At 44.2% G+C, this 23,497-nt stretch overlaps 1 protein-coding gene across 2 annotated transcripts in view; it reads right to left on the bottom strand.

The window, feature by feature from the left end:
• SLC13A1 (solute carrier family 13 member 1) overlaps nucleotides 1-23,497 on the bottom strand; it is a 68,320-nt gene that overhangs the window by 19,262 nt on the left and 25,561 nt on the right. For both annotated transcript variants that reach the window (XM_053251375.1, XM_053251376.1), the window contains 4 exons: nucleotides 18,446-18,606; nucleotides 3,216-3,335; nucleotides 1,633-1,731; nucleotides 1,430-1,531 (listed from right to left, as the gene is read on the bottom strand). In XM_053251375.1, the coding sequence (XP_053107350.1) occupies nucleotides 1,430-1,531; nucleotides 1,633-1,731; nucleotides 3,216-3,335; nucleotides 18,446-18,606 (482 nt within the window). The remainder of the gene's footprint in view (nucleotides 1-1,429; nucleotides 1,532-1,632; nucleotides 1,732-3,215; nucleotides 3,336-18,445; nucleotides 18,607-23,497) is intronic.

Here is a 23,497-nt window from a genome sequence, read left to right as displayed (position 1 = left end):
AGACAAGTGGCTTGTCCCCCCAGTGCCCCCTATTTATGTTTCAGAAATTGAATATGTGGGACACAGCTCACCCACCCATAAGTACTCTTTGCCACTTCTGTGCCCCTCCCCACAAATGTTTTTCTGGTGCTGCCACTACTTTAAGAATGGACCAGGGATGTAGCTAGGGGAGAGGGAGCTTGTGTTCAACCTTCTTCTTGGTGGCCCCTCGGCTTGAGGGAGATAAGGAAGAAAATAGGAAGGTATGGAGCTGGGGGGTCCTCAGGAGCTGGGGAGTAGGGATGTGCACGGAACCGGTTTGGCCCTTTATGGGCCTCCGAACCGGTTCAAAGAACTGGTGATTCCGCTGGTTTGAAGGTGGCGGGGATGCCGCTTTAAGAATGAGGGAGGGTGCACACCCTTCCCACTGCTTCTCCTCCACCAGTGCCCTTGGTTTAGAAAGCTAATTAGGGCCACAGCGTACCTTCCTGCCGCCCCGTTACCCCCATTGGCCGGATATGGTCAGAAGTCCCTGATGCGCTGCTGCCCTGATTAGCTTTCTAAACAAAGGACGCCGTCGGTGGGGAAAGCGGTGGGAGGGGTAAGTGCAGCCTCCCCCGCTCTTAAAGCGGTACCCCCGCTGCCCTCGAACTGCCCCACCGTGGTTCTGTGCACATCCCTACTAGGGAGCACAGGTTCTTTGAACCCATCCGCTCAATTATAGCTACACCCCCGGAATGGACATCTGCAACATTTTAGCAATATACATCCCAGAAGCCTTCAAACCTTGAGTGCTTTTATACAAAATGTTTTTAAAAGCCACATGCAACCACGATAAGCATTTATCACCAATGGCTTTTATTATCTCCCCATCTATCTCTGTTTTTGAGTAATTTTGACTTATTTGTAAACATAAGAGTAAAGAAAAAACATATCAGCACTTCCTGTACTCTTCGCAGTGTCTAAGGAAATATTTTTCAGTACCAGCCATCAGTGGTGGTCGGTGAGGGCGACACGGGGTGGGGGCAAGGGTGGCAAAAGGTAATTTAAAAGTATTTATCTGCAATACTGCTGGCACCTGGAATTTCGCATCACAGTGGCTACCTCGCCTATGACATTCACCTGGTCTCTGAGCATGCATGATGGCCATTTGCATGGTCAGCAACACCATGCTGACCACAGAAATGGCCACCGTGCATGCACAGAGACCAGGTGAGTGCCATAGGCAGGGCAACTGCCGGGCAGGGTGCTTGGAAGGGTGCGGCTTCCAGGTGCTGGCAGTATTGCCAGCCGGTAAAGACTTTGAATGGTACCTCTCGCTGCCCCCTCCCTGCCTTGGCCTCACTGGCCTCCACAGCCATCCATCCGGAATAATTTAGAAGCGAGAGATAATGCAGACACCTCATAACATCCAGGGCAACCTCTTGGCATTCCAGGCTTAGTAACTTACTGTGGGAAAAGTGAAGACCAGCCAGGGATGAATCCAGGATCTCTAGTAAACCATAACAAGGCCATCACCAAGAAAAGGACAAGGGTGACAACTTCTGGATAGCTGCAACAGAAGCACAGAGTGTGTTAATTAGTGCCCTTTGAATCTGTTTGCTTTGACATCACTGTTAACATGTCCCCCTGGGGTTCAGCCTTCTGCCTTACCTCATCGGTCCAAGTTTCTTATATTCTTCTTTAATCACCTGTGCTGAAGCCAGCTCCTTGGCTGACTTTGGCTTGCGAAACTGGAACATTTCTTTGAAACTGAAATGAAAATTGACAATGAGGTGAACCAGTAAAGTTATCCATATATCCGGTTATGAGTTCCTTTTCCTGTCCTGGGATCCAAAGAGATTCTTCAAGGCTTAGGCTGACCCAGTGGAGTCTTTTATTTCCCACCTTTGAACAGGAGACACCCCTTCCACATTTTACATCTTTGGAAATACCCCTTTAGAGACAGAAATACCCAGCTTTAGAAATACCCCTCTATTTCAAAAAGAGGTTTGCCATGCAGCATGTGGGATTATTGTTCTAGTCACACAGTTTTGTGGATTCAGCCCACAGACTCTGGAAAGGAATATTTCATAGTTAATAGGTATACAACTTTATGCTACAATATATAGTTTTGTATAGTGTCTAGTGAAAATTGGGCTGCTCCTACATGTACTTGTGTTTTTGGCACATGGTGTGTGTTTCTATACACATGATTAAGTCACTGTGCAGAGACATGGCATGCAAAATTATGCTAACTATCACAAAGACAGATGGGCTTCCATTTTCTGAGAAGCAGATTCCCTGCTGGAATTCTTACAACATGTACTTTTGGTGCTGATGTCCGGGAAGCACAGCTTCTCTGAAGGACAGGGTGACTGACTGAGGCCAGCCATGGTTTCCTTACCCTAGCTATTATGGGGCTGACAGTCCATGGCTTGCCGACAGTAAAAGTTCCCCTCTTTGGTCCAGACGAGTCACTAGCTTTGTCACTGTCCCTCCAATTTGCATGTTTAGCAGTTGCACAAACACTATAGGTAGATGTGCTGGTCTATTGGGGGGAAAAATCCAAAGCCATAGTAGGGTAACACCTCTTCTAGCTATACAATGACATTTTCCCCATGAAACACGAGAAAAGTCCATTTTATTTGCATTGGAAACTTTGGCATTACATTTGAAGTCTACTTGGGCAGTGAGTTAGGGTGCAGAAGGCCCAGATGATTCCCAAACCACACTATCATCAGTCCACATGCAAATATTATATTGGACTACAGCGGATTGATGTTGAGCATATCTCCTTCTAACTGAACAAAAGAGGCACCTTTTAAAAGTGGTGATTTTATTTAGCATAGGGAGAGCAACTAGCCTTCCATCCACCAGCATAGCATCCCTCCAACACCAGTGGATGTGGCTGGTGTCTCTCTTATGTTTCTCTTTTAGATTGTGAGCCCTTTGGGGACAGGGAGCCATTCTATTTGTATGCATGTATGTAAACCGCTTTGTGAATTTTTCTTGAAAAGCAGTATATAAATATCCATATTCTTATAATGTTAATGGTTATCTGATTTCCATGCTGGTATAGAACTGCAAGTATACCTTGCCATGTGTGAATGAAATGCAACATTCTCCAGCTGTCCATGAATGTTGATGAATGAAAGCACACACTCCCGCCATTTTAAACATATCATATTGTTCTCTATCATCTATTATGACAAGCTTAATCATTGTTGTATAGGTTGCATTAAGCATTTACTTACTTGAAGCCCAGAAAAAGCCACTGGAGCCAAACCCAGGAAAGCAACAGAACGATAACAGTGATGGGGATGCAAAGGACAAACCAGGATCCAAAGTTGATGCACTGGCAACCTGGGTACCGTCTGAATAAAAAGGAGAGGAGGGAAAAACCTCAAGTGAAGACATTGATTGTCATGTACATGAAAACAAAGATACCCGCTGCACTGGCTCCCAGTCCATTTCCAGGCACAATTCAAGGTGCTGGTTTGAACTTTTAAAGCCCTAAATGGCTTGTGACTGGTTACCTGAAAGAGCACCTTGCCTGGACTTTAAGATCTTCCTTGGAAGCCTTCCTCCGGGTGCCCCTGCCAAATGAGGTGAGGCGGGTGGCTACTAGGAAGAAGGCCTTTTCAGCAGTCGCACCCTGCTAATGGAATAGCCTCCCCAGTGAAGTTCGCCTGGCTTCATCACTTTGTGCTTTTAGATGACTGGTAAAGACCTTTTTGTTCACTCAGGCCTTTTAACTTTTAAAATTTGAGCTGATTTTAACTGATTCTAAAAGAAATGTCTTTTAAATTGTTTTATATTGTATTTTGTACTTTCTCCCCCCCAGCCCCCCCCCCCTTTTGGTTTGTTATAATTTAATGTGTGCTTTTTAAAAAAACCCCTCATGTTTCAATGTTGTGTTGTAAGCTGTCCGGGGAACAATTTGTTATGGGGCAGCTAACAAATAAAGTTTAATTGTTAATTATTATTATGTATTAATTATTAAAGAAATCTCCTCTGAGGAGGAAGAGGAGCTGAACTCTTCCGGAGCCTCTGACACAGACCACAATCCAACAGTGACCACAAAGATCAGTTAAAGCTGGACCTGCTGGAGAAGCCTAAGACCTTTTGAGGTGGGAAGGCAATAGTCCCCAACCTGGGCTGCACTTCAGGCACTTCCCAGTCACCTCTGGGGCCCCAAGAGCAACAGTGGTGCCAGGTGAGGACCAACATCCCAAACTGGCAGAATGCCCACCTGGCTGCCTGAGGTTTCTTTTCCAATGAGCCTACTCAGGACATAGGAGGAAGTGAACGTAGGTCAGGGCCAAGCTAGCTCCAGCAAGGGGAGGAGCTTCCTTCGCCATATATCAGCCCTTCAGTTGCAGCTAGATCTTTGCTGATAGAAGAATGGACATCTGCATGCACTTGGAAAGCACTCTGGAGAACCTGCTCCAGAGTCTGCTGCTCCAGCTTGCCTTCTGTTCTTAACTCCAGTCCTACTCCAGTTTGTTGGAAGTTAAAGGACTTTGTGCTGTCTCTTTGTCTCAGACAGTGGAGGACAGACTAGTAAGTCAGAGGGCTAGAGAGTCAAGACATTGGTCATCACTTCTCCACTGCTCTGATGCTATCCCTTTGAAATGTAGATTGCTACTCTTAGGGTTCAACTTCCTCTCTTTCTCTCTTCCCTACCTGCCCCTCTACCTTGCAACATGGCAAGCCTCTCTCCCTGCACCATGTGTGCAGAGAAGATGCAGAATCCATCTGCATCCAGCTAGATAGATAGATTAAAGATCCTAACTCCTCACTTTCCTATCTAGAATGGAGTTCCTTAATAAATGCCTTTTATATTGATTTGAAACTATGAATTGGCTCCAAGTTACTTTATTCTCAGCACACACGCATGCCTAACTAAATTTCCGCTGTGTTGTGCCTCTGTGCACTCTGCTATAATGATAAAGGGATTCTCACCACAGAGAATTTCCAACAGTTTCAGCCTCCAGCCTCACTCTCCAGTAACTGGTTTGCACCTTGCTCTGTGTTGCCTGCTCCCTCTCTAGCTTTGCCAGTAGCCTCAGCCAGTGTGGTGTAGTGGTTAGAATGTTGGACCAGGACCGGAGAGACCTGAGTTCAAATCCTCATTCAGCATGACTCTGGGCCAGTCACGTCTCTCTCAGACTAACCTACGTCACATGGTTGTTGTGAGGATAAACATAACTATGTCTCTGGGCTCCTTGGAGGAAGTGCAAGATATACATGTAAGAATAAAATAAATAAATATAGCACCTCTGCCAGGCACCTGACACAAGGATGAGCGGCAGACAGGCTACATTTCTCCAGAAAAACTAGTCTAGCTCCAGTTCTGTAGGTTGATAGGTTCTCTATCAGAAAGCAAGAACCAAGATGGAATATCTGGCTCTATTCTAAGTGTAGATCTGAATGACAACTGCACCAATTTCTACACATTAATTACTAGTGTGAACGGTATAAGGCCACTGAGTTCCCTAGATAGTTGGCTGGTTTTAACTGGCTTTCTACTTCTTACTTTTGTTTACCTTCTGGATATATATAAATTGCCACAGATTTCTAAAGAATAGCCTGGCTGTGTGTGTGGAGATGGTGACACCCACCCACTTGAAAATATGACTTTCCCTTCTTTCTGAATGATCTCTATCTTGTTTTAAAACTGTCCATGTCCCCCACAGCTATTCAAACTGTACTGCATGATGTGGGCTGGGGTGGCATTGGAATCATATAAAGGATGAGACGGATGAACTGGCTTTTTATTTATTAGGACAGACCCAGGATAACATGGTCAAGAAAAGCATTTTTTCAATAAGAATCCACTCCAAACTCTTAATACTTTCAAATACTGCATCTCATATTTGTTAAAAGTTTTGGCTTTCTATATGCTTTCAGGATAGGAAATAGCTCTGTTCTATGCATCTGAAGCACTGTGTAAGCTTGGTGATCTATAATGATTATAATTTACACACATTCGCACAGCCAGATGGATTGGATTGGATTGGGATTGGGATTGGAATCGCACATACATTTCTGCTGGGTTTTGAAGAGAACTGAAACGAGCTCTGAAATTCATTACAAATGAAAACCGTGTTTTCAGTGATGATTAATTGAAGTCAAACAAGATATTAAATATTAGAATTCTCTGTTGTCTGCCTATTTATTGAAAAATTAATCATGCACTCTGCAAGAGTTCCAAATCCTTAGTGTGAGAGCAACTTCAGTTTCATGGAGGCTGAATGGAAAGACATAAGAGACGTTTACTTAGCTTTTATCAATATAAGACTTGACTAGAGCTCATGTTTGTTAACAAATGTAGTCAGACAACCAGGATTTTCCCCAATGAGCACTGGCTGCTGCAGTTGCCGAGTGGGAGAAATAAAATGGAACCAGAGAGTCTGATGGGTCCCAACATGTCATAACCTCCATACTTACTAAACATGGGACACGGTTCTAAGGTTAATCCACCCTGTGGTTCAAACGGGAGTGCCTTGGTGCTTTGCCAGGAGTATGGGAGGTGCTGCCTGCACCCTGCACTGGTGCTGAGCAAAGTGTTCTGCAGTATTTGCCGGAGCAAATGGTGGCAGACCCAGAGACAAATCTTGTCCAGTTTGGGGCAATGCATCACCAAGTCTGGCCGGACTTGGCAACGGTTGCCAGACAGCTCCTCTCCTGCCCACCCACCACCACTCCCACCAGTGTCCAGAGCAAGAGTGTGTTCTCCATGGCCAGGGATGTGATGACGCCCCATTGCTTCTGCTTGTATGCTGGCTTGGTGGAGCAGCTGGTCTTCCTAAAGGTCAACCTCTCCGTGCTGGGCTATCCGAAGCTGGATGTGGAGGGTGAGTGACTCATAATCACCCTGTATGCTGCAACACCAGCTCACTCTGGCCAATCTGAATGTGTCACAGTCTACCCATTTGTGCTGCTGCTGACACATGCAGACATGCATGCATACTACTGCCAGGTTGGGGATGATGGACTGGTGACCCTGGGCTAGCACCCATCGGAGGCCTTGGTGGAGCTATGGGTGGTTTTTTTGGTTGGTTTTCAAATGTTGGTTATTTTGGTTGGTTGCTTTGTTGTTTGCTTCAGCACAGCCAGACACACACACGCACGCACGCACACACGCACGCACGCATACACGCACACACACACTGGCCCATGATGAGTCTAGACTGGTTCCCTGACATGTGTAAGCCTGCAGGCTGTCAATCCAGAGCCCAGCCAACCTGAGGCCAACTTACTGCAGACACACAAAAAGAAAAAAGAAGACACATAAAGTATGTGGTTTTCTTTTTTCAGTCTCTGTGTGCACACACAAAAACACAATTCAATATGCTTGGTTTTGCTGGATCTCAGATGGACAAAGGCAGAAGAACTTGGTTGCCTTGTCTGCCCTTTCTTCCTGAGACTTGCTGAGGATTAGTATGCAAAATGGCAGTGTTGTGGCAAAATCTCTGTTATATTTTGATTTTTAGTGTGAGATTAGCTCCATGTGTTTGTGCTTGTAGTGCGCTGTGGACTGTGGTCTGGTGATATGTGCATTCTGCATTCTAGATGTACAGTCAGATTCAGGAGCACCTGGTGGGCCACTGTATGAAATAGGATGCTGGACTAGATAAGCCTGATCCAGCAGTTCTTATGTTCCTCTGTTAATAAGGTGCTGCTGCTGCTATGGAGTAATAATTGTGTGTCTGGAGAGCAACATCTGGCAATGATGTGCTGGCAGGCAGGGTACCTGGCACTGTGAGGCTGCCAGACTCTGGGTCAGTGATTCTTTTTTGGACTATTTTGCGCTATGTTCTAAGTTGGGACTTGGGAGAATCCCTTAAAAAATGTTTTTGTGTTTTAATTTTTCACTTGTGTGTGTGGTGGCAGTGGTGCTGTTTCTGCCATAGGGAATAATGGGATTTCAAATTGGACACCAAAATAGGTTGGGTGGTAGGTCATGATGGGTTCTACTTACCACTCGACCTGCAAAGCAACCAGGTCATTGGGCCACTTGTAATGAATGTTTGAATTTGCTTAGGGTCAGTAGGTCAACCCTAACTTAGGGTTAGTGTTAGTAGTAAATCAGTAGTAGAGACCTACTGATGACCCTGGAAAAAAATATTCAAAAAATTGCCCGATTGCTTTGCAGGTTGGGTGGTAGGTAGCATCCATCATGACCTACCACCCAACCAGTTTTGGTGTCCCGAGATGCTACCCATAGGAAATAATGGGCCAGTTTGAATTCCCATTATTCCCTATGACAGAACCAATTTGAACGAGTTCTACCCCAGTTTGAATTTGAACAGGATCAGCAGCCAGTTTGACAGAACTGGTTCTTGGACAGGGAGCCCCCAGTTCGAGTCTGGTTTGAACTCGAACTGAACCAGCAGGTCAGGTTTTGTGCACACCCTTAACTACAGATTAGTATAGAAATTTTCTAGGGGACACCCCCATTTGTAGATGGGGGTGCAGTTCATATGGGGGTGAAGCAGATGCAGATGGGGGTGAAGCAGCAGCAGCACAAGGCTCTTGACTGACTCAGGCAATTGCTGCCTCTGGTACCGAGGTTGTTCAGAAGTCAGATTTCTGATGGGTATGGACTGCCAGCTGGTGTCCATTTTGACTGCCAGCTGGTGTCTATCAGGGTGACCCCTGATGCAATCCCTGTTATTCCTAGTGGTAAATCTAGTGGTAAATCTATGTCTGGACAATACCACCTTTGTTTGTAGGTGGAGGCTCTTATGGAATGTTTCTCCATTAGAAGAAAGTCCACCCACACAGCAAACTAAGCATCAGAATTATATCCTAGCCCTCTCCCTGACATGCAGTTTTATCTGAGTATGAATCTTTTTTGGGTGGCATTCCTTCAGTATCTTACCTTAAGTATCCTACCTGTAGTCTGAAGTGGTACTGCCCAGACATAGGCTTAGAGCCTCAATGAGAACTAGGATCACATTACATAAGTGTAGTCATGCATTCTTATCTGTGATTCTGCCTGCATTGCTAGAGCAACATTGTGCACAGCCTTACATCAGACAAATGTAGGTGGAGAGGGGACCATATAGAAGATAAATGGACTGAGGACCAAGGATGGCTCCAGCAAGGGGGAAGAGCCTCCCTAGTGGCTTGCATCCTGCCACAGACCCCCCATTTCTGTTTCAGAAATCTAATATGTGGGACACAGCTTGCCCACCCATAAATGCACTTTGCCCCTTCTGTGCCCCCCCCATTTTTTTTCCTGGTGCCACCACTGCCAAGGTCCAGTCCTATAACAATAAGATGTGAGTATTGTCTCAAAAATATGAGTAGGATGCTCATGTAGGAGCAGGATCCTGACTAGGTGACATCAGTGTTAAATGCTCATGAAGAAACAACCCTTTACAGGTGCAACATAGGAGCAGGCTGCTATGAATTCAGTTTGCTCAGGCAAATATAGAACGGCAACTTTCTGTAAAGCAAAAGAAGTCTTTGCAGCCAATCCAGAAATTCTGAAACGGTGTCCTTGTGAGCAGTAGGGTATTTACAAGTAATTAACTTCAGGATGGTCTAACATGCCTGTGACAGTAAAATCTACAATAAGCTGTCATTGTCTCATCTCATTTTTCCTTATTGTGTGACACAGAACCTCCGAGGCAGGGAAGAGCAGGTGCGGCAACCAGGAATGGTCGTTTGGGGAGCAAAAACAGACCCAGTCAAGTGGCTTAATGCCTTGCCACAAGTTATGCATGGCAAGTTCCCCGGAGTCACACAACCGTCTCTGCATATCAATCGTCTGAAGTCACTGCACTTCAAAGCCAGACACAGATCAACAGCTTAACAAACAGAAAGATTTTCTATAATGAGAAAAGGTTTCATTAAGAGAAAAAGGTCTATTTGATTTTATCAAGCCCTCTCTGGGACAAAGGTGTCAGATTTGATTTGAGAGGTACAAAATAAGCAAGGTGTTATCTTCTATAGGACATTTTGGGGCGGGGAGGGAGGAGAAACCATGTGTTTCTTTCTGAGGCAGGCAACAGAATTCATGTCATCTGGCATGCCAAAATAGCCTGGGATGCCAAGGTGAACTTGAAGGCATTCACCATCAGGCTGAAGCTTGTATGCAGTGGACTGTGAGAATGGGTTGCAAGAGAAAAGGCCTGCACTAATATTATTTTGTTTTTCTCAAAAAAGAAATCAACACCATAGTTCATTATCAAACTCAAAATGGACCTTAACAGTAAGTGAGCCTACAGAGAATCCGTGATAGGGGTGTGTGAGCTGGCCATTCAGCATGGACACCAGGGGTGTAACTATAATAGGGCAAGGGGAGACAGTTGTCTGGGGGCCCACTGCCTTGGGGGGGGGCAGAGGCAAGTCACATGACTGATTCCCCCAGCCACGCACCCGCCCGGGCTTCCTTCAGTTGTATTCATCCTTCGAAACTGATGTGAGTGTTAAGACCTGGAGCTACCAGAACAGCATGTCTTTCTTAGTACCATTAAATGACTTGCATCGTCCACAATTTACAAAACCTTAAAAAAAAATAATTTAGGATGATGTTCTATTGTGGCACGCAGGATATATAGATATATTATTATTATTATTTTTACATTTAGATATAGATATAGATATATTACTATGCTTTTGTTACCACTATTCAGCCTCATTTAAGATTTCTTTACTTCATGAGCTGAGCTTCAGTGAGGGGGCCCCCATTTTAAAATCTTGTCTCTGGGCCCACTCCAACCTTGCTACGCCCCTGATGGACACAGACAGGATTCAAACTGACCTGGCCCGGTCTGGGCTTGGGCTCAGCCGGACTGGGTCCAGTCTGGCCATTGAACTGGGCTGAACCGGTTTGTGGTTCAGCTCAATGAGTTTACTTGTAAAGGGGAATCTGGTGAGGATTCCCCTTCACAAGTAAAGGGAATTCCCTAGTAATGCAGGGGGTGGGAAGGTGGGAGAAAGACTACATTTTACTTTTACTTTTCAGTCTCTGGGGTCAGCAGGGACAATGAAGGTGGCTATGGCAGTGGCCCTAGCATTGAAAAAATCAGCGGCGGCTCCTCCAACCCCACCCCACCCGCCGGTTCCCAAATGACAGCCCAGGCTGGCTGTGGCCCAGTTTGGGCCTCTGCGCACACACGGAAACCATTTTTGTACCTTCGTGCATGTGCACAGGACGTTTGCATACCCACCGCTTCCGGCGATTGAAAAGTAAAGGTAAAATGTAGCCTCCCCCACCCTGCATTACTAGGGAATTCCCTTTATTTGTAAAGGGGAATCTTTGCAGGCTCAGTTCAAACTTGGGCTGCTCAGACCGGGCTAGCTCAGCATCGAGCTGGACTTGAAGTGAGTTGGCTCGCACATCCCTAGTCTGTGGCAGCATATTGTGTGTGTGTGTGTGTGTGTGTGTGTGTGTGTGGTAGGAGGGGTGGCAACACCTTTTCTGTAGTAGTACACAGAAGCCAGAATGTCTGAGGTCCCCCACCAGGAACAACGCCCAAAGTGCTCTCTCTGCCTCCAAGAACTGTTCCAGCCCCACCACCCCACAGGCATACCAGCCCAGCTCATTCAGCTGACTGTCCACTAAGCTCCCCTGAGAAGTTCGTCCCACCTGCCCCTCTTGCTCCAAAGCACAACCTAGTATTTTCTTTGCAAGTAACAATGCTAGAAAGTAGCTATCTGCATTTCATGAGCCATAAATCATATACTGAGGTAATCTCTTTGTACAAATGCAATCTCTAAATTGTTAGAAACGTTTCAGTCAGAGATGGAGGGACGAGAGTGTAGAGAGACTGGATTTGATTCTTGAATATGATCCACCACTTGCTTTTCTTTCTGAGCAGGAAAATATGGATATATGTGGGGACTGTGCACCATTCTTCCCTTCTTCCTGAGTTGACCAAAGCCTTACTTCCATGTTCCATCCCTTCAGTAGCATGGAGATGCTGTACCAAGAGCTGCCTGGAACAGTATGTATGGGAGCCTTGTGCTGTCTGTCATGAGAGAGTGAGTCCAGGGAAACAGAAATCCCACTGATCATCAGGGTTACTCTGCTGTTCCCAGAATTCTCAGTCTGTGTCTGGTCTGGACTAGGGATGTACACAAAACAGATTTTGCATTTTGTTTTGAGCTTGAAATAAAATGCAAATGGCTGAAACATTTCATTGAAACAGTGGTTGAACCGGCTGTTCTGATGAAACAAAACTTGAAATGTTTTGAGTGTTTTGGCAATAGGGAATGGGGAAATCCAAAACACTCTATTGTTCCCCATGGGTAGCTCCTAGGGACACCAAAATGGGTTGGGTGGTAGGGCATGATGGGTGCTATCTACCACCCAATCCAAAAGAGAACTGGGCAAGAAGGCAATATTAAACAAATTTTTAACCTTTCCCCCCAAACCCCATAGGAACCTATGGGGGATTTAGAAAAAGGAAAAAAAAATGTTTATAATTGCCCACTTGTCCATTTCTTTTGTGGGTTGGGTTGTAGGTATCACCCATCATGCCCTAGCACACAACCCACTTGGTGTCCCTAGGAGCTATTCATGGGGAACAATGCGGTGTATCAAGTTTCCCCCTTGTTCCCTATGGCCGGAACAAGCTACACACACAGAGTGCGCACACAAGTTTAGCACTGCAATTTGCAATGCATTTTGCAACTCTCCTTGAAAAATACTGCAGAAGCACACAGTAAAGGGGAATCTGTCCCTCCCAACACAGAACACACATTTCAAACACAGTCCAAAAATGGTCAAAAAAGAATCACTGACCCAGAATCCATGGCCAGCCACAATGCCTATGCTGCAGTAATATCACTGGCACAAGTTGCTCTCTCACACACTATTACAACTTCTTACTTCCTAGCATTGCAACAGCTGCCACAGCACTACCCTTAACAGCAAGCATAGCCATAAGCTCAGCTAGAACAATTTCAGCCACATTTTGACTGAGTGCACCTTGCAATGCAGATAGCATAGCAGACCAGAGCAGTGAGTGAAGTATAAGTTAGTCTCAAGGCCAGACATGGACCTCATCACAATAATGACCAAGAAATATCACACACACAAACATACACACACACAGCTGCCACTGTCCATTTCTTGCCACAACACTATCTCACAAACAAAACAAACCACAATTCAAGGAAGGCAGGCACCCAAGTTCTGTCTTTGCAATTCTGAGATCCAGCAACACCAGATAGTTATAGCAGCAATAGCACAGCATATTATACTCAGTGCTGAGAAAAGAAAACCATAAAACCAACCCTTCATTGATTCTTTCCTCCTCCCCTGATGTATACTTTACAAGAGAGGCACACTATAAGGACTCTCTCTGCCTCCTAGTTCCCTCAATTGAAATAGGGTTGTTTTGTTCCGAGATCTAAGCAGGCCCTTTTGTTTCGAGCTTGAAACACTTGAAATGGCCAATTTCGAGTCAAAACATTTCAACGATGAAACATTTTGCATATCCCTAGTCTGGACAGATGCTTGTAGTTTTTTTGCAGGTTGGTTATGCACTGGCTTTCTACCAATCTGCAGATGCCACAGCAATCCACTATTCCTATAAATCAGAACCAAGCACAAGCATTTATGAAGTAGACAGGTGTGACTACTAACATGTATGCATTTCTAGTTTCTGTGGTACTCAGTATTGTAACTCTTTCTTCTTCTTTTTCCTGCTATATTGGTGGTAGAAGTCACTGGACAATGACCAAGGGAAAGGGAAGCCCTGTGCTTTTACCAGCAGGATACATCAGGTGGCAATGGAGGTAGCAAGCAGCTGGAGTTAGTACCATGCATGTGTATGGTTGATTACTAGGCAGCTACTGGAAGAATCCTGCACAGACTGCGCAAGTTAGTGTCTACCCCTGCACTGGGCACTGCTAGCCACTCAGTGACCATGTACCTGCACAGTGCTAAGTTCAGTCATGAACTGCGTCTAGTGCCTCCTTGTTCGTTGCTAGTAAGTGTGTAGGGGATCAGCAGAGACCTCTTCCTGCTGCTTCCTAACATCACAGAACCCAAATGACCACTGCTGCTTGCTTCTATACGCAAATATCAGAACATGCCCTTGCTGTAGCTCCCACACACTAAACCACCTTCTGTAGCTACAGAAGGAGAACCAAACAGATGTTTTTGCCTCTTAAAAATCAGTTTGGTCAGATGTGTGTTCCAAGAGCCAGCATGGTGTTGTAGTTAGTATGTTGGACCAGGACTGGGGAGACCTGAGGTCAAATCCCCATGCAGCCATGAAACTCACTGGGTGACTCTGGGTCAATCTCTTATCTCTCAGCCTAATCTGCCTCACAAGGTTGTTGGGAGGATAAACATAACCATGTACACGCCCTCTGGGTGTTCCTCCTGGAGGAACTGCAGCATATCAATGTAAAGATAAAGAAAATGCCAGGGAAGGGGGAATTGAGTCTTCCAAAAATTACACAGAAGAATTAAAAACAAAAGGTTCAGAAGATGTTGGGGCTAGACACCCCACAACAAATGGATAACAATTGCACAGTTGTTATGCTAGCGTGCCTGGCATGTTGATGTGCAGGCAGCCATAGCCCATGACATCTATTTTTTGAAAACAAAAATGGTGTGCGCTCTTCCCTGATTTCTATTTTTATTTTTGACATGGTAAAGCTAAGACTTCTAACCAACTCTCCTACTGCTTGACGTTTCTTCTGAAGAGCTCCTTCACACTGCGAGATCAGAGACTGACTATACATTCGAGAACTAGTGAAAGCAAAAGTTCTCTAGGGCATGATAAAGATGTCACTGTTACGAAGGAATGTCCATCATGTGAAAGTGACACATACATGTCACACTGTGGTGAATGCACCATGTCAAGATTAAAAGGTAGGAATCAGCACTAACGGTCCCTGAGTACTAGGAAATGTACAGGTTGTATTGGCCAAAGGATAAATAATAAACTAAAATGTGTATAATTATATTATTATATATATCTAGGATTGCTCAGGCAGACATTTTATGTTACTAGCTTCTCAGTAACATATACTTAAAACACTATCGGTCTTTGACCTTACAGATTTGGATATGATCCAACAGAGATAAACTAGATTATCTGTTCTAACAGCTTCCTTACACCCTCACCTTCTGTCATGGCCGTAGTTCTGTAATTTTCATTGAAGTTCTGCACTGAAGTGATGTATGCCTGCAATACCAACAATGATAAAACTGCTGTATCAGGACAAGTGATACGTTTATCACTCTACAATAGGGTGTTTTAAAAACATCATTATTATCTTAAGAACATTCTTAAGAAGCTGCATTAGTTTAACTTAGAAAGAAAAAGAGAAAGCTACCAGAAAGAGTGAAACTGAACCACAGCCAAATGGATCACAGAGGAGCAGCTATACTGCAAAGGCTATAAGCCCTGATAATATTATTATTTTTATTTATTTATTTGATTTATATATCGCCCTTCCAAAAATGGCCATTAATGCCTGGTTGCATTGTATTTTCTTACTTTTGGCATTGTCATTGCTAACCAAGCAAAGAGGTACCTTTTAAAAGTGGTGATTCTCTTTACTGAGCAGGGGGAGAGCAATTGGCCTTATCCATCCTCAGCACAGTATCCCTCCAGTGGCTATTGCTGGTGTCTATCTTATGTTTCTTTTTTTAAGATTGTGAGCCCTTTGGGGACGGGGGGCCATTTTATTTCTTTATATCTTTGTAAACCACTTTAGGAACTTTTTATTTTATTTTACATTTATATCCCACTCTTCCTCCAAGGAGCCCAGAGCAGTGTACTACATACTTGAATTTCTCCTCACAACAACCCTGTGAAGTAGGTTAGGCTGAGAGAGAAGTGACTGGCCCAGAGTCACCCAGCTAGTATCATGGCTGAATGGGGATTTGAACTCGGGTCTCCCTGGTCCTAGTCCAGCACTCTAACCACTACATCATGCTGGCTCTACTTTTTGTTGAAAAGTAGCATATAAATATCCATCATATTCATATTCCTTTCTGCTGTTTGGCTGCTTAGTTCAGTGCTTTCCTACAAGCCCACCCCCTTTATGTTGCCTTGTCTGGCTCAAATCTACTCCCAATTTCTCCTTTCTTCCAGTACATTTCATTTCTCTCAGCCTGTTTATTACTTCATGAAATGTTTCTAGGGTGGCCAGTTGCAACTCAGAGAAGATGCTTGTACCTCTAAACATGTTGATAAAGTGGGAGGTAGTTCCCAGCTCTTCCTGACTCATTTGTCTGCCCGCCTCTGCCAATTGTAAGGAAAGGATGGAGGGATCTTGTCCTCCTGCTCACTATTACAGGTGGAGAGGAATGGTTAAAAGGATCTGAGGAGGAATGTGCAGATGCAGCTACAGCTCCCTCATCTTCCCCTTTATTGGTATATTTAAAGGTAACATGTTGTCTCTGGGTAGCAATCTGGCAACCACATTTATAGCTAAAATTTTACCTCAACTTTGGCAACAAAATAATGGATTTAAGATTCACACAGTCCCTTTTATTAGCTTTCTTCCACAACATACATGATCCTAAAGTAGAGGTTGAGGATGTGGAAAACACAATAACAGTTGGGACTTTTGTGCACGTGACCTGTTGCTATGACCCGGAGTCCACACGACTAGATCTCAGGTTGCCTATAGCAAGTACCCCAACTCACAGCTAACTGCCAGTGCCACTTTGTACAAAGATCCCCTATCCTCCTCTGAGTTTTCAGCACATTGCAGAGAACTCTAGTGCAGTCATTTCCTTATCTTGTTCACAAAGAAGTTTTATAACTTTAATGCACCATTTCTTATTTGATCGTACGTATGGCTTTTTTAAAAAAATAAAATAAAAGTAACTATGTTATATTCTCGTGTGCAAAATTCAGTTTGCAGTGATGCTACTTTTAACAAATTACAGGTGGCAGACAGACAATATTCCTGACAAGTGGAAATCATTTTAGCAGATTAGAAATATTTGGGACGCCGAGTGAAGCTGACAGAATGCTCATTGATGCTGTGATTTTCGTCTATTAGTATGAAGTGTAAAAATTGCAGTTGCCTTTGAAATAACAGGCAAAACTGAGCACCACATATTTTCAACTGTGAACAGTCTCTTGGGGCCAAATTGTGTCACCATCATTCATGCTAAGTTGGTAAGACAGCCTCGTGGTTTCACTGGGGTGGTTAAAAGGGGGAAAACATGACTGAACTTGTAGAATGATAGGTTTAGGCATGGTATTGTTTTTGTTGTTCTGCTATTTTGGTCTGGATAATGCACATCAGCTACCACGTGAGTAGCTGTATACGAGTTCTCTCTCTATATATGTCATTATATATGAATTCCAGATTTGTACTTTGAGATTACTGAGATTCAGTAGGTAATAGATGTTGATTAAAGAGTCTCCACATAAAATCTACCTTCCCTCAGTCTCAAATTCCTATCTGTAAAATAGAAACAACAGAGCATGATCTAGGCAAAAATGAATACTTTTGTCTCATTGGTTTCAACAGGAGAGATTCAAGCACATGTTTACTTCTCCCACTGAAATAGTGAGGTTTTAAAAGTGCTGAATGTTCTCTCACTCATGCCTATTGCAATTGAGCACACAGGACTGGAGTTGAGGACAAGTAAGATGAAACTGTAAATTTTTTTTTAAGCTTAAAAGGACTAGATCAATGGATGGCAGTTATAGTTAACAGAGACGCTGGCATTCTGCTTTTTGGCTGTGCAACTAACATGGCATTAATTTGTAAAGGGGCTGGGAAGCATGCAGCAGCAGGGTAGCTGACCTAACAGAGCATCATGGGAGAGTCAGGTGGTTCGCTGATCTTCTTATCTGACCCAGTGATAAGATCAGCTGACCTACACAATAATAAAGTGGGTGGGTTTGGGGGTATGGTCAGGGGACAGAGCTGGATGAGGGATATTAAAAGATGAAATTCTTCTGCAAAAGCTGTCAAGCCAGGGAAGATTTCCAAACTTGGATGTTGGACTGAAGCCTTCAGTCATTAGAAGGGAGATGCCAGTAGACTAACTAGACTTCCATTTGGAGCTCTGTTTCTGCATAACTGCCAAGGGCAGAAAAGGAGCCTTTTTACACGGAATTCTAACTGGCAAGTGTAACAGATGCACTGAACCGAAAGGGAGATACATAATATAGACACACACACACAAATGCAGTAGGACTTCAGCATAGGAAGCTGCCTTATATCAAGGCAGACCATTGGTTCATCTGGTTCAGTACTATCTAGAGTGACTGGCAGTGGATCTCCAAGGATACAGGCAAGAGCCTTTTCCAGCCCTACCTGAAGATGCCAGGGATTGACCCTGTACCACTGAGCTACGGCCCCATCCTTAAAGCCGGGCACTGACCACAGTGACCACACCAAGACCTGCCTTGCTTCAGCAAGTATCTATTGTGTGCCCTTAGACCACGCTCTGGGATCCAGGTTGGCAGGAATTAAAAGTAGTGCTCAGATATAGGAGTGAGACAAATAATTTAGTATATTTTCTTACGTATTGAATTGCTCAGCAAATATCAAGTTGGTTGAAGTTCCAGTGATGGTAGTCAGTCCTCCAATAGTAGATGAATAGGCAACGCAAAGGCACATGACTTTACAGATCATGTGGTCCCTTTGGCTTCGGTATTTTCCTCCTGTTTCACTTGATGCTTGGTTCTGTATATACATGAAATAAAAGAATCAACATAAGCATTTTAGCCTAGTGATAGGCAAAACCCACCCAACTCAATCTGGAATGGGCTGGGGTTTTTCAAGACAAAGACATGGCATGGAAAGGCACAATCCAGGGTTTCTCTCTACTGTCACCAGCCCTTTTATCTGTCAGCTTCCCACAAACTTACAAGTTGGGGGGAAATGGTAACTGAGAGGGCTTGCAAAAGATAAAGGATCTCCCTAAGCTTCCAGTGCTCTTCAATGAAGGCTTTCATGCATGCTCAGATCCTGCACTGTTGACAGCAAGTCGGAGAATTGTAGCTCTGTATTCCTCCTAGTAAATGAGCCAGGAGGAATAAAAACAAGAAAACCCGCCAATCCTACTCTCCCCAGAGTCAGCCACACAAGCTCTAAGCACGATAAGAAGCTTTCACTGCAGCATGAAGATCCTTTGAAATCCTTTGGTGGAACTCAGGAAACTGTAGGGTTCTTCTTCTTCTTCTTCCAGATCAATGAGTCAGGAGGAACAAAAGACTCTGCTTCTCACAGTTCATGTCACTAGGAAGAGCTTAGATTGTGGGAACAAAAGCAACCTTCGGCATTAGCCTCAGCTGTTGTTTAACTTCCTCCACATTTACAGTGCGATGCATTTGGGAACATGTATGGAAGGGAGTTAGAAGAGAAGGCCAAAGCTGAGCCATAATGAGCCATGGTAAAATCTGGAGGGGGTTCGGCTCTGCTTGAAACAACTTGGATAGTTCTGAGTTGAAGGAGTTAACTTCCAAACCCTCCAATTTCCAAAATTCTTCTCCATCACTAAATAAGTCTTATATGTGGGAGATTTCTAGTGGTTTGTTTAGTGAACATCTAACTTCATGGTGGAAAAACCAGAAAATTGCTTCATCATTAAGAATAAGTAGGGCTACCTTACTAGTGCAGTCTCTGGCAGTTGTGGGGAAAAGCCAGCACATTTGGATTTCCAACCACAGCAGATGATGGTAAAGCAGTCATCATGAGCATCTGCCAGTGTGTATAGGATCTGGCTTGGACATAGCAACACAAGCCACACTAAATGTGAGATAACGATGACATACCAAGTGTCAAATCAGGGCTAAATTTTGCAGATGCTGGTAGTTTCTCAAGACAGCCTTGCTATAGGTTGATGTAACTAGATGTTACCATGGACTGGCTCTTTTCTGCAGCCAGCATCGGCTTTGATGTCATGAGAATAGAGTCATTGCTCACGGGTGTAGGAAGACTGGTGGCAGCTCTGGAACAGGATGGGAGGGTGGGCCCCTCATCACCACCATGAACTAAGCCTTCCTCTCTCCTCTGCCAGGTACACTACTCCGCAACGGCTATGCCCCTTCCAGATCCATTAGGGGCATTGCCAACACCAGGTACAGACATGTGGCCCATCCATCCATCCAACCAGCACTTTCTTTGCCAGTTGGCTGGGTGTTTTTCTCTTCTTCCCCACTTTGCCCAACAGTCCAAATCTCAAAACAACCAAAGATCATGTGAAGTGGCCCCAAACTAGGGTGGATTGTGGGTAGTAGGTGGGAATCGCCCCTTACAAATTCACAAAAGAAGAGGATTTTTGACAGCAAAGCTCAGACAGACCACTGCCTCATCTCAAACGCTTAAAAATAGCCAGAACATTCAAATCACACAAGTAGAGTTAAATGCATGCATAATAATTAGAAAAAAACATGGGGCAAATTTAACACAGCAACTCCTCTCATTTCCATAACACAACAGAGATTACAGTTACTAATGTCCGTAGGGCAGTTCCTTTGCAAAATTTAAAAAACTGGATGCAAATTCAGGATGAAGATGAGATAGTCTGGGTTGGATATCCATACCATATCCAAACCTAGGACAAAAGGGTGGTGCTTCTTATCATCTGTGTATTTGCACAGATAGTCTTATGGACTGAACACAGGCTTAAACAGAGCAATTGAAGAGACATCTGTGTACATGGTGGCACAGGTTTGTTGATACATGGCAAGGATCAAAGGCATGCAAAGTTGGCTTTAGCTATGCTTTCTCAGCATGTACATTTTTATGTGCCCCCACATCTTACCCTGCCATTTATTTCATTACACTTCTATCCCACCTTTATCTTATGGTGAAACTTAAGGTGGCTTATGTGAGACTCTCAGGTGGTAAAACATCCAGGCACTGAGCAGATCTAGACCTGCTTAGTTCCAGTAAGGTGGCTGCATCATCTACCCTTAGGTGATACCCTGGAATCAACTATCTATCAGATATGCAGTTTTGGCACTAGTGATCAAAACATACTAGTATGTAAGGTATTGTAGCCTGTGGGAACAAGGAAGGAGGAGGAGGAGAAAGTGAGGAGACCACATTTTAAGACTCCCATTATCTGACTAGAGACACTGTAGACACTGAAATCTCAGGCTGAATTAAATGGCTAATAATCTATAATATAAAACTGCTTGAGCCTCACTCACTCACTGACATGAAACTACCAGACCAAACCACGAAAGACAGCAACAAGAAGGCAATTCTCACGATCAGTGGAAAGCGGGCTAAGGGAGCTTAGCCCACTTTCCACGGACCGTGGGAACCACTGGGCTCACAGGCGAGCCTGCTTTCCCCAAAGCGGGTAATCTGCTTACAGTATACCTCTCTAAGGTGGAAGAGCGGAATAGAAGTGTAAAAATAAATGTATAAATAAATGATTACATAACATAATCACGATTAGAACAGGCACTAGAATCTTTGTTACAAGGCTTGCCAGCAACCTCAGAGTCAGATTTGGACCAGGAAAGAACTTGAGGTCAAGGTACAAGAGGAGAAAGGAAGTGGACGCAGAAGTTTATGAGGTGAAGCCAATGCAGGGTGTTAGAGTAATCATTACTGGAAGGATTTGCAGCTGGAGACCAGGGGCATAGAGGCAGAGCTCAAAGAAGAAGCCTGAAGCCTTGCCTAACAAAGCCAACAAGAGATTCCCAGAGAGGGAATTCAGTTGTGACATTGTTGCTTGATCAGAATTTTATAAATAAGGGATGTTTCTGAGCTGTAGTATTTGTAATAAGAAATACCCATTATGTTCAATGGAAGACTTCAAAGCATCTACACAGCCATGTATGAGACTGTCATGTTCTCCAGTGAGAGATAATGTCTTAAAATTAGGGACATTTGGCAAACTGTAATAGTAAGAGATGAGAAACAAGGTAAGAACAAGAGAACTGCAAAATCTTAGATATGTCATGGTCTAGACAAGGAGTTCTCAGCATTGGGTCCCCAGATGTTATTGGACTTCAACTCCCATAATCCCCAGCCCCAGTGGCCTTTGGTTGGGGATTATGGGAGTTGAAGTCCAATAACATCTGGGGACCCAATGTTGAGAATCCCTGGTCTAGACTGTCATAGCCCTCTGCTCACAGTAACGACTCTTAGTCAAATGGTGAGACAGGACCAGCACCAGTCCTGTATTTTGACACTGGACCAGAACCAAGAGAGAGCGAGTGCAAGAGAACGAGAGAGAGAGAGAGCGAGAGAGAGCACCTTGGAGTTGGAGCCCCCAAGGTAGCCTTCTCAGTGTCCGAGTTCTGTAAGGCAGTTTCTTTGGAATCTGAATTCACTGCAGACCCAGACTCTCCTATACCAATGGACACCTACAATTCCGGCATGCCAACTCTGGCAACAAGCTCAACAGGTACAGACTTAGTGGAGGAGAAGTGCAAAACTCCAGAAGGCTGTCCCTTTAAGGCTTCCATTCTTCAGGCAGTAGAACCCAGAATGGGTATTCTGAGCTCAGAGATATTTAAGGGCTCTGTCAAGTTAATTTGCTCCCTTGGAGCTTTCCAAGGTCCTGAGAGACTTTGGAGAGCCCCCCTTGTGGGCAATCAATGCAAGACAAGAGACAATGAAATAAATGCATATGGGACTAGGTCAGGAGAGGAAAGAACAATAAAATCACTGGGGTAAAACTGACAGGTGTTGACAGAATCTGGTTCAGGAATAATCATCCTGAAGGGAGGTCAGGGTGTAGGTGTAAATATGCCAAATTATCCAAAAGAGAATAGGACAGAATTTGGGAATGAGCATATGGTAGGATATGACCTCTAATCAAAGAGACAAAAAGGCCATAGGGGAGAAGGCACATGGCAATGACATTTAGAAAGGGACACATTTATACTAAATTGTATATGTAAATGCAAGAAGCTTCCGAGTCAAGATGGGGAAGTTGGAGTGCTTGGTTGCAAATGAAAATGTAGATATAGTAGGTATAATGGAAACCTTGTGACATTGCGTCAGTGGAATAAAGTTATTTCTGGATACTAACTCTATAGATAGGTGAGGGGGAGGGGATTGTGTAGCTCTTTGTCTCTAAGAGGGTGGAATCCAATAACCTAGAACACTTCGGAGGACTGATCTCATCCACATAATCATTGTAGGTTTGTAACACTAGGTCTGAAAAGCAATCTGTTAGTAAAAGGAAAGGAAAGATTGTGCTGTCGAGTTGCTGTTGACTCCTGGCAACTGCAGAGCCATGTGGTTTTCTTGGTAGAATACAGGAGTGGTTTACCAGACACAGTATTACCCTCCTGATCAAAAAGCTGTGGGTGATCCTGAGCTAGAAAAAAAATGAGGGAGGTATCCAAGGAAGAATGGATCAAAGAGACCAAAATTCCAGATGCCCTAAATGGCTGTGCCAATGAACAATAACAGTTGTTCATTGAACCAACTAGGGGGAGGTGATCCTGGACTGAATCCTAAGTGATACCTAGGACCTGCTGTGAAATGTAAGTGCTGTTGAACTGATCGGGAATAGTGACCATCAAGCTATCAAATTGAACATATATGCCAGCTAAAAATTGCCCAGTAAATCCAACACAGACACATTTTACTGAAAAAGAGA

Source organism: Hemicordylus capensis, chromosome 5 (genome assembly GCF_027244095.1).
Source record: "Hemicordylus capensis ecotype Gifberg chromosome 5, rHemCap1.1.pri, whole genome shotgun sequence".
NCBI classification, from domain to species: domain Eukaryota; kingdom Metazoa; phylum Chordata; class Lepidosauria; order Squamata; family Cordylidae; genus Hemicordylus; species Hemicordylus capensis.
This window is presented reverse-complemented; position numbering and strand designations above follow the sequence as displayed.